This window comes from Neophocaena asiaeorientalis, unplaced genomic scaffold, assembly GCF_003031525.2.
Source record: "Neophocaena asiaeorientalis asiaeorientalis breed wild unplaced genomic scaffold, Neophocaena_asiaeorientalis_V1.1 scaffold251, whole genome shotgun sequence".
NCBI lineage: Eukaryota > Metazoa > Chordata > Mammalia > Artiodactyla > Phocoenidae > Neophocaena > Neophocaena asiaeorientalis.
The window spans coordinates 9,511,493-9,526,006 of record NW_020173377.1 but is presented as its reverse complement, the minus strand read 5'-3'; the positions used below and the strand labels follow the sequence as shown (position 1 = coordinate 9,526,006).

At 39.2% G+C, this 14,514-nt stretch overlaps 1 protein-coding gene across 3 annotated transcripts in view; it reads right to left on the bottom strand.

Moving 5' to 3' along the window:
* Nucleotides 1–14,514, bottom strand: part of PTPRG (protein tyrosine phosphatase receptor type G) — a 717,425-nt gene that overhangs the window by 300,795 nt on the left and 402,116 nt on the right. For all 3 annotated transcript variants that reach the window (XM_024746428.1, XM_024746430.1, XM_024746429.1), the window contains exon 3: nucleotides 4,887–5,066. In XM_024746428.1, coding sequence (XP_024602196.1) covers nucleotides 4,887–5,066 — 180 coding nt within the window. The remainder of the gene's footprint in view (nucleotides 1–4,886; nucleotides 5,067–14,514) is intronic.

Genomic DNA, 14,514 nt, shown 5'->3' with positions numbered 1-14,514 from the left:
GACTGAGGTTGTTAAGATTATATTTTTCTCTTCGTATCAGCCTGCAATGAGGTTGTTCTTTTCTTAGTTTAAGTCTGTGGGTTCTTATGGTGTCACTTTACCATAAAAGTTTGAAGGACCTGGTAAAATAAAGTAGAGGCAACAGCCTCTTAATCCTTGTCTGAATTTTATGGGCTGAGCAACATATTAGGACATGGTTCCTGACCTACTTACCTACACAGACTTTTCCCACCATCAATCTACTTTTATTAATTTACCAACTACTTCTTGGATCCACCTACGCCAGGCACTGGTATATGTAGACAAATAAGAAAGAATGTAGGCAAAGAAAAAATATAGTAAACCAATATAAAATGTGAAAATGGAACTAACAACCATCATGGCAAATGTATTTACTATCTGTCCTTGGTGTGGGGGGGAGGGTAAAAGAAAAAGTAGTGAAGAAACACAAAAACATCCTCCAAATAGTTAAAACTCATAGGAGACCGTGGCTTATTAACATATATCAGAAGCACCATCTAAGTCTTAAATTTTGATCATTTAGCTAGAAGCTAACACTAGGAACAGCAAGATTATCTTGAAATGTTCTTAATGAATGCATTATCTTTTCATTCTACAAAAATGAAAGAGGGAGAAATAACTTTAGATGGAATCAAATGAGAACTGGCACAATAGACAGTCATGGCTCTTCGGGAAGAAATAGGTGCTATCTGTCTTGTAAAGATATTTTAGACAACTTTCGAGAAGTGGCCTAGGGACAACCACATTGCTCTATTGATTATGCTAGATTAAATATATAGCCCTCTCCGGGGGTTAAGACAGATATGAACATTAACACTGTTTTACGAGAAAGTTACTGTCTGTATGTAACAGGCCGCCTTAAATATTAACTTTCTAAATTCATATTTTGATATGCAAATGACAGTCTATTTTACAGATAAGTGACCTGTAAATTTCTACCAGAAAAAAAAAAAAAATTCCTTCCTGGATTTATTTTCTAGAAGAGCGAGGTTCAAGGAAAGACTTTGGGGAAGAAAGATAGGTGTTGCTTAAAAATTAATGATTTAATAAAAATGACCTTTTTTTGGCATCTAGGTATGAAAGTTAGATATGCAATGAATGACGGTAACAAAGACGGACTATGTGGCTCACAACATACGGGTATTTTTTTTTTTTTTTTTTTTTTTGCGGTACGTGGGCCTCTCACTGTTGTGGCCTCTCCCACTGCGGAGCACAGGCTCTGGACGCGCAGGCTCAGCGGCCATGGCTCACGGGCCCAGCCGCTCTGCAGCATGTGGGATCCTCCCGGACCGGGGCACGAACCCTTGTCCCCTGCATCGGCAGGCGGACTCTCAACCACTGCGCCACCAGGGAAGCCCCGGGTATTTTTTTAAATTAAGCTTTCAATCTTTCTGATAACTGTAGATCAACATGCAGTTGTAAGAAATAATACAGAGGTCCCGAGTCCCCTTTATCCGGTTTCCCCAAATGGTCACATCTTACAAAACTATAGTATACAATGATATGTGTGTTTTTTTTAAACTGATATTATCCAAGTTGCCTATCAATACTACTCACTGCAGATATTATGAACTCGCACCTTTAATTCAGACACACAGCACCCTGCACTGTATTTATACCGTGTTCAGCTCAATTTATACGATCCGTGCATAACTGATAAAGCAAGTGAGTCCTCACATTTCTCTAAAATGCTGGAATATTTACGAACGCACTTGGCATTTTAAGAACTGCAGAAGAAAGAAGTTTCTAGGTTCATGCTTATTTAAAAAAACAACAACAACAATGACACAGGTTGGTTTTCGCACCCAAGTTTCTAGACAAACATAAATTGAAACTCTTTGAAGAGAACAGAAAAAGAATTCGATGTTCACATTTAAGATTGCATACAAATGGTTGGCACTTTTAAAAAATCACTCCTATAGAATCATGTTAGATTATTTATGAGATACTGGCCCGCCTAGCATGATGTCATAAATTTTGTAGTCATAAGTACAGTTTGAGAAGTCACGAGGATTTATTTCTGCTTCTCAGAAAGCCATGCTTCTTCTGAAATTTCAGAGACAGATGCGTTCATATTTGGATGGCTGTGCTCCAAAGTCAGGCGCGTGCACCCATAGACAGGCAACAACTTGGGGATCACTCTGGGAAGACAGCAGAGTGACAGAGATTGATAATCAGCTTCTGGAAGACCAAGGTCATGAATCAACTTGCACTGAGCGAACCCTACACTCATCTAAAACGTGTCATTGGAGATACCAAGTTGAAAGCTGTCACTGAAACGTGTTATCTTTGCAGAAGGCTGTCAAGCGTTGCAAGTCAAGTAGAAAACCATATCAGAGAGCCCAGCGAATTGCCTTTGGCAGGCTTCTGGAATGTGTCACCAAGGTAGCACTCGACAGCAAAATCCGATTACCCCAGCGTGGCAAATCTTCCATCCACCACATTCAGATCGTCTGCAGAGTAATATTCCCATCACAGGTGTCCAAAGGACACTCGCATTTGAAATATAAAGCAGGGCCACGGGTAGAGAAATTCTGAATGGTAACAACAAGCACACCATCTATACTGGGGGAGTAGAGAGGTGGGGGTGAAAAGTTGTGTACAGATAATATCACTGGTACACAAGTCTGTCCTGAGCAGCTGCTCAAATGGATGAATCAAGGTACAGGAGAAGGTAGCTGCTATAAGGCCCAAAGAACCGTTTGTGGGGACATTATGAAAAAGAGCCCAAAGCTGGGAATCACTGTGCTGAGTGAGTGGGAAACAATTCTAAGAACAAATCAAGCCAACCCAAAGCAATCGGCCATGAATAATCTCAGACAAATGCTGGTTTGGAGAAAGGAAATGGATCCCCGAAGTTGTATGTGCAGCCAGTTAGGTTACAAAAAAAAAAAAGGCAACTCAATGACCCACAACATGGATGGGACCAAAGGACAGATAATGAAGTCATTTTAGCTCAGCATGAGGGCTTCAGGCAGCCAAGGCTCCTGAAGGGATTACTAACAGTGGTTTGTAGTGACATCCTTGGCTACAAAGGGATCATTTCAAAGAGAGAGAGAGGGAGAGTTAGTTTTAATGGGTTGGGTTATAAGAGTTGAAAAATAAGATAAGACAAATATCTTTAGCGCCAACGGAATCCCAGGTAGCACTAGGCACAAATGTAATATAACACCTAGGGATTTATTTTCAGACCAAACAGTGGGGCACAGCAAGGCATTCCTGTTACTTCCATCAATGATCTATAACTGCTATTTGCATAATAGTGATTAAGAGGGAAGGAGCTTTTGCACTAGCAATGTTGAAAATGTGGTATTTCATATTTGTGGACCCCAAGTGACAGGTGAGGTAGGTAAAGGGAAGCAGGAGGGTCAAACTACTGGTCTGATACACAAAGGGATAAGATGGTGTTCATCTGTATTCTAATATAATAACTAATATTAACAAAGCAAATTCTCCAGGAAGATAAGGATTTTATTTTCATTTATGCATTTGGCACAGTGCTGTCCAACAGAACTTTCTATAATGATAGAATGTTCTCTATCTTTGCTGCCTGATATGACAGCCACTAGCCATATGTTACTGAACACTTGAAATGTGGTTAATACCAATACTACTCAAAGTGATCTATAGATTCAATGAAATCCTTATCAAAATTCCAATGGTATTTTTCACAGAAATAGTCAAAACAATCCTAAAGTTCCTATGGCACCACAAAAGACCCTGAAAAACCAAAGCCATCCTTTGAAAGGAGAACAGAGCTGGAAGTGTTACACTTCCTGATTTCAAACTATACTACAAAGCTATGGTAATCAAGACAGTATGAACTGGCACAAAAATAAACACATCAACCAGTGGAATAGAATCTAGAGCCCAGAAACAAACCCATGCACATTCGGTCAACTAATATTTGACAAAGGAGGCAAGAATACTCAATGGGAAAAAGATAGTCCCGGCGATAAATGGTGCTGGAAAAATGCAACATCCACGTTCAAAGAATGAAGTTGGACCACTACGTTACATCCCTCAGAAAAATTAATTTGAAATGGATTAAAGACTTAAAATCTAAGACCTGAAACTATTAAACTCCTAGAAGAAAACATAGGGAAAAAGCTCCTTGGCATTGGCCATGGCAATGATAATTTGGATATGACACCAAAAGCACAAGCAACAAAAGTAAAAACAGATGAGACTCACCAAACTCAAAAGCTGGGCACCGCAAAAGAAACAACCAATAAAATGAAATGGCAAAATGTTATACATGAATTATATCTTAATAAATCTGGAAAAATAAATAGAGGTGACCCTCACCCACACCCCAGAAAAATCCAAAGATCTCAATGTGGGTCTCCTCTGCTTCAAACCCTGCAAACACACAACCTAAGAAAGCGGAAAAGAAAACGATACGTGGCTAGTAAAACTGAGGGAGCGAATTTTAATCTTACTTACTTTTAATCAATTAAAATTTAAATTTGAATATAGCCACATATGGCTAGTGGCCACTATAGTAAAACAGATTTCTAAAAGTTCATGCTGTATCCTTTACATGGACTGACCCATTTAATCCTTATAACCCTATGAGACTGATACAATTTCATTATCTATATATATTTTTTTAATTTTTATCCTATCATATTAAAAAGAAAATTTAAAGCACAAAGTGATTAGGTAGTTTGTCCCAAATCACACAGCTAGTAAAGCAAGTGGTCAGTTCTCAAACCAAGGGCCAATTCCAAAGCTCTCACTTGGCTATACGTCCTCTGTAGCAACATACACTACTAAAGGAGCAACTCGTGGTTAAGGTAAAGACCAGAGACCCAGAAACATTTCATATTGTTCCAAAGACAAGTAAAGAAGACACAGTCTACCTGTTTTCCCTGTGTTTTTCATCCAGGTTTTGTTGGAAGACTCATTGTCAAAGCCATCAAGTTGCAGGTCCTGGTACTCTTCACCCACACGTGCATGCTGGTCTGAAATGTCTATAGGTGACTGGTGATGGCCCCCACAGCTGACACTAGACGTGACCCAGTGCTCAGGACCGTAGGCACCTGTTGAAAGAAAACAAGACTTCAATCCTTACGGTCCAAGGGTCAGGGATAAAATGAGTATATGATGCACGAAAGTCAAGCACTGCATCTCCCAAGGTTAACATTTTCTACATGTCCCCACCCTAAAGATGTCGGTGCATTGGAAGACTATCAATCCAAGCCATTTGCTTGACAGGGCAAGAAAATTTGAGAAAAAAGTTACTTAAGATAGTTTTGCTCCTTGATTTGTAATCAAACATTTGCTAACTTTATCCGTAATCAGATTAAGGGAGTTGAGCAGAAGGGCCGTCAGAGCTGTTCACAGTTTTGAAAAATTTTTAAATAATATTCCTAAAATAAACAGAGCATTTATTCACAAGAAAACACCTTAATCAATTTACTATGTTCTCCTATTGTGAACAGTACACTAAACACAAGTTTCTTCTAGGTTCTTAGGAATTTTTGAACTGGAAAAGGAAAAGAATTAAAAATTAAAAGTAACACAACACTGGATGAGAGTCATTACAAATGATGTGGGCAATGAGGCAGGGTTTTCCTACGGTTAATTGTGAGATTTTTCAATTTAGCCAGTTTGAACACAAGTATATTAAGGCACTCACTTCTCTTTCTCAAGCCCTCACTCTCATAGGAAATGGGGGTATAAAGTTACCTTCAGACTAGAATCAGCGTTCATATAAATAAAGACTTTTGGGGGAACATATGCTACAGGAAAAGAGGAAGAGAATGTAGCTATAACACATAACCCTAATGGACACCAATCAGGCATAGATAGAGAAAACACATGGCAACAACTGCACCTCTGCCCTATTCAGAAATTATGTATCTGGGGGTGATGTCTACTAAGTTGATAACAAGCTCTGAAATTTTTCTGTGCCCTACCTTTAACCTTCTTGACATGACAAAGTGGAAGTAGTCAGCTGGAAAAAACATCTTTTGCTAGAAAGATTAAGATAAATCTCTTTTTGAGAGTCAGATATAGAATAAGTCTAAACGGTATAATTTAAAGTTTTTTAAATTTTATATTGGAGTATAGTTGGTTTACCATGTTGCGCTAGTTTCAGGTGTACAGCAAGGTGATTCAGTTATACACATACATACAACTATCTTTTTCAGACTGTTTTCCCATATGGGTTATTATTGAATATTGAGGAGAGTTCCCTGTGCTATACAGTAGGTCTTTGTTGATTATCTACTTTATATACAGTAGTGTGTGTAAACTGTATAATTTTTAGAAGATAAAATTTAGGCTTCCCAATCCATAAAGTTTAGTGTGTGTATAAACAAACATATACATATACTTGTATTCCTAGGTTTTTTTAGCTTTAAATTCCTTCACATATCAAATATAGGAGGATGAATGGCCAAAGTGACTTTAGGAGAGCAACCCATCCATGAACCATATTTTTCTGCCTCACTCTATACCTAGCCCTGTATGATGGAAGACACAAGGACACCTTAACATAGTTCTCCCTCCTACTAAGTCCACACCTGTGCCCAACCCTCCACCACACACACTCCCTGGCCACGGATTTCCCCATGCCCCTAAGTCGGACACAGCTCACAGCTGATATAAACAGTGGTACCATGAAAAAAGCAGCAACAACAGAAAAATCTTTTCAGTCACAGTCATGGAAACTTCACGGCTGCAAGAGCACCTGATGAAGCTCCCCTAAAAATGATCCATATGCTTGCTATCTGGCAAACAGCTCAGCCTCACTCTATGTCTGGGTCATTTTCCCTAATCCTTATCTCATGCAGTAAGATAAAAGAGACTATCAGAAAGAACATGTTCGCTGATTGGCAAAGATTTAGCAAAACCTCTGGGCACTTATCAAAATCACTTACAAGTGCCATAAGACTTTCTAGAAAAAGTTAACATCGCCACTTGCTTTACTGTAGGACTCCAACTAAATTAGGAATTGTCAAGGGCTTTTCCCTCACGTCATTTCACCTCTTGGTCAAATTCCCTAAGACTGCGTGAGATGAGTCATAAAGGAACAGAGCGTGCATTTGCATATGTTGGAGCCAAACTTTATTTTCATCTTGCATCAATATATTTGAAGAAAAAAAGGAGGGGAAAGGGGACAGAAGGCTCCAATTATCCTGTCTGCTCTAAATCTTCTAACAGATGCCAAAAGGATCCATTGAAAAATGGAATAAAGTGCTTGTTGACATATCTGATAGCTGACCATAATGTAAATTCTGGCTAGCTACAACTGGGCCTGTATGTTTGAATTATGGAAACTAATGTTTTAATGGTGTGTGTGTGTGTGTGTGTGTGTGTAACGCCTTTCAGAAACTCAGTACTACAACAAAATTGCACTCAAAGGGAAAAAATGCATGGTAAAAATCAATCCAAACACATGTGACTCCAAAGAAATAAGAATGCAAGTCATCATTTGTAAAAACACAGACACCTGGTAGTTATCCTACTGATTAAAAAAATACTCTTTAAGCTCTGATAAGTACTTGCCATTCATATTATTTCTCATAAGCTGCCAGACATGGGTGAAATATAATTTAGCCTTCTATAAAAATATAATCAGGGTTCATACCAGTGAGATTCATTTATTCACTGGTAACAATCTGAAGATTTAAGCCGACTACATGCTTGCTTTCACACCTCTACCCAATATACGTTCAAGTGCAATTTTAATTGAAACTGATCTTCCACTTCAGATTTTAAATTAATTCTTCTCTGGAGTGCTTCATGCTCCAGACACCCTTGCCTTGCAAAAACCTCTATGTCATTAGTGGTGGAAACAGAACACTTTTTCTAAGCTTGCAGGTATTGATTACCTATTCTCACACTGAAGCACCACTGCCATTCCACACTGTATAAATCTCTTCAGTGTTAAGACACTTTATAGAGGACTGAGAATTATACCATTAATCATTTTCAGTTGCACAAGTCTCACAGCATTGAAAGCTTTGTTCTTCAGAACTTTGAATAAATGCCTTTAAGTTAAAAACATGACACTAAAAAAACACTGTGGTTAACTGAAACCTAGTTTTGAAGGAGGGAAAACAATCAGCAAGAAGCCTTCCTCTCTCAGGTCTGACATCATCCATCTAAAATAAGAAGAGAAAGTCATGTGCATTTTAGCGCCCTCTTAGCAACTCTTTCTTAGAATACTTGCATTTTGGCATCTGGACCCATTTTGACCTGCTCAGTAACTCTGACATGGCAACCTACCATGCAAGGCTACCGTCTCGAAAAGGGAGGCGTGGGGCTCAGGAGTAGAAACCACAGGCCAGTTTGTCTGCCAAGAGTAACTTCCCGTTCACCTGTTGACAGTCTGGAAGGAATGAGATCTTTTATTTTTTTAAGATTTATTTTATTATGTATTTATTTTATTTATTTTTGGCTGCATCGGGTCTTAGTTGTTGCACGTGGGATTTTCATTGAGGCATGCAGGATCTTTCGTTGTGGAACATGGGCTCATTAGTTGTGGCGCACGGGCTTAGTTGTCCCGAGGCATGTGGGATCTCAGTTCCCCGACCAGGGATCGAGCCCGCATCCCCTGCATTGGAAGGCAGATTCTTAACCACTGGACCACCAGGGAAATCCCCAGGAATGAGATCTTGATGGAGACATACCGCCAACATATTAGTACCAAGGGAACTAGCACTGATTCTCTTTCAATCTAGAATGAAAAATATTTTCTTTTTAATGCATTCAGTGAATGCATCTGAAATTCCTGGCTGAAGGAATTTCAAGGTCAAGGAATTCCTTGACCTCAGTGTAAAATATCCCCTTGTCAGGGAGGCTTCCGTGAGAGATGCACTGGGTTCTGTACTATCGCGGCAATGGGTTCTTGTTTTCCTATGGACATTTTATCACAAATGTAATTTATTGTTTACTCCTTAGTGTCTGGCTTCCCTACCAGCTCATTACTCTATGAGAACAGGCTCCTTCCCCGTCTTGTTCAAGTTTATTCCAATGTCTAGCACAGAACCCTACAGACACTGAGTTCCTAGTATACATATTTTTGGCACAAATACATGAATTGGAAGATGAGATTAAAGAGTCTTCCACAGTTCTGTCTTGTAATGACACTACAACATGTTTTCTGTGCATTACTTTGGTTTTAATTTTACACTTCTATCTGCTGACTTCTTCCAAAGTCTTTCTCACTTCCTGGTCTCAAGACTAAGGATGTCAACTTCAGAAGTAAATACTCCTGAATTTCTTTCATCATTATTATGTTACATTAATCTGAACAGTGATAAAGTAATATAAACTGCAAAGATAGGATCAATCCATGCCCATGACAGAATCTGTGTGCAAATTTAACAAGCCCACCAAAGGCAATTATGGTTTTTAAAAGAAAGGAGTATGATAGAACTTTGCTTTCAAAAGCCTTTGGGGAAACACGATTATTTTTAAGACCCTCTTATTTTTCCGATGCTTTAACAGAGCTCTCTAATCAAAGAAGGCCAATCAAGAAGGAAAATTAGTCTTGTGCATAAATTCACCACCATAGTCGTTTCAATATTGACTCAACACCTGCTCAGTACCAGCGCCTCAGTGCTAAGAAATGGTGGCCAGGCGGCAGAGCTGCCACAGTTCCCTTGGGCAACTTAAGCTGCCTATGGCTCTGTCTTCTCATCTGTACAATGCGGAAAATCAGTGGTGTCATTGTCAAAGGGTGGTTATGAGGATTAGATGAGATAATCCACATTAAGTACCTAGAACAGTATCAAGCAACAGAAACTCAGTAAGTGGTGGCTGCTGTGATTACTGTCATTGTTATTATGTTACAAAATGTGCAGCACCCCCTCCAGAATCTGACTATATATAATGGAGGAAACAACACTGCAGTCCAACCAATGACTAAGGCAGGTGGAAGCAGGCATTCTGCGGTACCAAAAGAGAGAGGAGGGGCCCTCACCTCCCTGAGGACACACCTTCCAGAGAAGGTGACACTTGAAGGGAGTCATTCCCTGACGTGCAGAGAAATTTACTAGGTCCAAGTGTTTCCCATGTGGGCAGAGGACAAGAATCAAAAGTACAGGTGAGCCCTTTAGGAGGAGAAGTTTAATCCTAGCACCCACCATATTTAGGGACTAGCTTCCCAAGAATGAAGTAAAAATAAAGAGAAAAAAAGGCAACTTCCCAGTGGAGAAGCCTGACCTATATATAGCCAAGTGATGAAGGTCAACCTCACCTTCGATATCATGAATTATCATGCACATCCTGATAGGATGTGATAAGAAGGGTGCATTACCACTGTGGGATTCTTTCTAAAAACCCATAATCCCAATCACCAGGAAAACATCAGACAAACCGAAACTGAGGAACATTCTGTAAGATACTTGGCCAATATACCCCAAAAACGTTGAGGTCATGACAAACAAGGAAACACTATAAAAAACTGTCTCAGACCGAAGAAGATTTAGGAGCCGAGACAGAAAATGCAATGTGGTGTCTGAGACTGAATGATGGAAACAAACATGGAAATTAGTGAGAAAACCCATGAGCTCTGAATAAAGGTTGGAAGAAAGAGGAAGACGTATTTATGAAACTCACAGATGCCAAATAAAATCTAAGTTTTGTTAAGTGGGTTATATATTTTTTAAGTATTTATTTATTTGGTTGCACTAGGTCTTAGTTGCAGCAGGCGGGCTCCTTAGTTGCGGCATGTGGGATCTAGTTCCCTGACCAGGTATTGAACCCGGGCCCCCCTGCATTGGGAGTGCGGAATCTTAACCACTGCGCCACCAGGGAAGTCCCAAGTGGGTTACATTTTAATATCCGGATTTTACTGGCTTTACTATTATATACTTGAGGGTAGGTCTATGGCCTAACAGACGAAGGAGATGGGCACTGATTTACAGATAATGCTGGGGTTGTTCTCATATCCTCTTGATAAGAAAGAAATCTGTACAGAGCAATGCCAAAGGAAAAGAGAGGTGGCCTAAAGAAAGCATAGCAAGCTCGTGAATGATATTTCATTATTTAAGGTTATATAACCACCTTTTAAAATTGGAGAAATTCACCTTACAAAATTATCATTAAAGAACAACATTATTAGCTTAAATTATGGCTCATTTGTGCATTAAAAGAACCCACTTCCACCTCCTTGGTGTACCATTAACAAGTCACTGTATTTTTCTCATTTTGAGATGTTACAATTCAGTACATTAGCACCAGGAAGACATATTTCTACAGGAGGGTGAATAAATCACACAACTGGAGATTAATTCCAACTGGCCTGTTTAAGGTAGACAACTTCCCACGTGAAAATAATGGCAAATACTGTAAATCTGGGTCCCCGTCTGAGATCCCGCTTGATGTTCAGTGTTTAAGGCCAATTTAACCCAAAGAACTTGCTTGCCATGCATAAATTCTGAAGCAAAACTAAGTTACTGTGTTCAAAGGAAAATCAAATAAAAATCTGAGAGACACATCTCAATCTCTCGCCCCCCACCTCCAGCAATATTACTTGAAAATCTAAGATAAGCAAATATAATTGGTTAGCAACAGGACTTTTCTATAGTTTAAGTAAATCATCTCACTTCAGTGTAGTTCACTATTAATACCTGACCTGAGAAAAAGAGATAAAAGTGCTCTCTTTAGGGGGCTTCTCTGGTGGTGCAGTGGTTAAGAACCTGCCTGCCAATGCAGGGGACACGGGTTCGAGCCCTGGCCCGGGAAGATCCAACATGCCGCGGAGCAAATAAGCCCCTGCACCACAACTACTGAGTCTGCACTCTAGAGCCCCAAAACCACAACTACTGAGCCCACGCGCCAAGAGCCTGTGCTCCGCAACAAGAGAAGTCACCGCAATGAGAAGCCTGCGCACTGCAACGAAGAGTAGCCCCCGTTCGCCGCAACTAGAGAAAGCCTGAGCACAGCAACGAAGACCCAACACAGCCAAAAAACAAATTGCGATCTTTAAAGCATATAAATCATACTTTTGTCTAAAAGCAAGGAATTTCAAATGTCTATGATTTGTATTCCAAACAATGGTTTCTTTAAATACATAAGAGGTTCTTTGGAGAAAACAAGCATACACCTTGAATTTATTTTACCATAATATATCCACATAATGGTGTCTATTCACTAATGAAAAGCCATTAAAAATAATGAATTCTGTCTAAATCTAATTAAAAACAAAACTGATATACATGTTATGTGCTGCTTCTAGTCAAATATGCTTATTAATGCCTGGATCCAGCGTGATTACCCTGCATCTTGGCGTCTACTTTTAACCAACAGCAACAATCCAAAAATAAGTGTATTCATTTTTTAACCTAACATTATAATTAATGCTCTTTCTCCCAAATCTAAAACACATCTTAAACTATTCCATTTTTTAATTAAAAAGCGTTATGGGACTTAACTTACAATTCTTTTGCATTTTCTAATCCTGGTAGCTAATTACCTTTTGTGCGTTTATTGTTGTATATATGAAAAATGGAAAATGTGCTTTTTAAAAAGCATTCATATTGCTGATCTCCACTGTTTTCATTTTATTCATGTATAAGTATGAATTTGTTTAGTGTTATTAACAGGAATTTTCAAATTTTTAAGCCAGTTAAGAAAACGTAAATTTACCTTACAGATAATAAAATAGTTCGGCAAATATTTTGTTTTTAAATTTTAGGTATAAAACCTTCATTCCTCCATCTCACATCAATGATGTGTTTTAAGGTAACTATCAATATCTAACCACAATACAAGAAATAATATCAGACAGTAACACCAGAAATGGGCACTACTTTACTCATTTTTTAATACCAAGTGTTATTTGTTTAACTTCCCAGAACCTCTATTTTAGGACTAGATGTTTAAAATTAATCTCAAGTAAAGTGTGGAACAGCATGAATCTCTACATTACAGGTCCCAGATTCTAATCCTTATCCTGAAGGTCTCTCTGAAGCCTCTTTTACTGTTCTAAAAAGTGAGGGTATTACAAAGAGTGGAGATGCCAATCATGATTACCAGGGAGTCTAAGCCACAGGCCTCCAGGCTGAGTAGAGGCTCGTAAGGACAGACTGACTGACTCGACTGACTGATTGACTGACTAGTGATGTCTGCATGGGTGTGGGAGATAACAGTAGAAAAGCACGCACCATGAGCATAAATGTAATTCACAGACGAGAAGATTCTAAAGGTCTTTCCAAGAAAACAGCTGTAACTCTGCATGTTTGCACGCAGCTCGGATTAAAAACTGTTACCTTTCAAGCGCAATCCACCCACATCCAACCATGCAAGCAAACTTTTTACTACTGACTGGGATGGTTTATCCACTTAAAATCTAACTAATATTGTTTAAAGTTGGGCCAACTTTATTTTCGTTTCTTGTAAATACCACATAAAATTGCTTAAAGAAGGCATCTGAGCAATCAACAAAAAAGTCCCAATTTTTACCGTCCAATGCCAAACATCTCAAGTGTTTATAAACTGTAGGTAAGTTGGTTCTGGACCTGAAGTCTTCAACCTTCAAGTCAAGTACGTCTTCAAGCAATCAACATTCACCATATGACAAAGATCTTTTCTTTCAGAATTCTGACTGTCCCCATAAAACAATATAAACAGTCATCCAGGGACAAGAAGGTCACATGGCATAGTGGAAAAAGTACTCGGTAAGGAGACCAGCCACTCAAGTTCTAGTTCAAGGGTGGCAAATGAGCTTTAACTCACACATTAGCTCCATATGATTGTATGATTACTTATGAATAAAAACAAGACCAATGACCAATGTCTGTCAACAGTGCCAGACGGGCCATGGTGACGGCCATGTCACGAATTTGCTCTTTTCATTCCAGTGTCAACTCTAAAAAGTGGAGCTGAAAGTGGCAGTGGTCAAGTCTTATAACGATTCAATTTCCTTACACACAAATTATCAGATTATATCAGATCACTTTTAAAATTCCAAAGAGTTCTAAATACTACAAGAATACTTCCTGTGACACCTGCAAGAATCAAACAGGCATGTTAAATTTTGTTGATATTCTAGCTAACGTTCACCCTCATTAGATACATTCGTGAGAGTAACGAAAAGGACGCCGTGAGGATTAAAGAAATTATCATATACAGAGCACATCCGCCAGCACTCAGCACATACTAAGAGTGCTGAATAAACATGGTTATCTATACTTTCCTCTGGGAACCACAAGCGAACCCTAAATTCTGGATGGTGTGACCCTGCTCCTGGTTCCAGAAATAGCACCTGATCTCGTCTGGCTGTTTAATCCCATCCTCCTTCACAAGAGACTGACTCAGGGAGGGGTGTTAATCCAGGACTAAGCCAATGAGCACGGGGGATTTCTCTGGTCAATGGGAATGGTTTAGGTTGATACTACTCAAAAGCAGGCTCCAGACTTTTGTTCAGAGGCTGAAGGAAGAACCTACCGTCTTCCCTGAATGGGAATGAAGAGGAGGCAGGGAAAGGACTGACTTGGAACCAAGAGGGAATCAGCTGGAGACCAAAGCTGA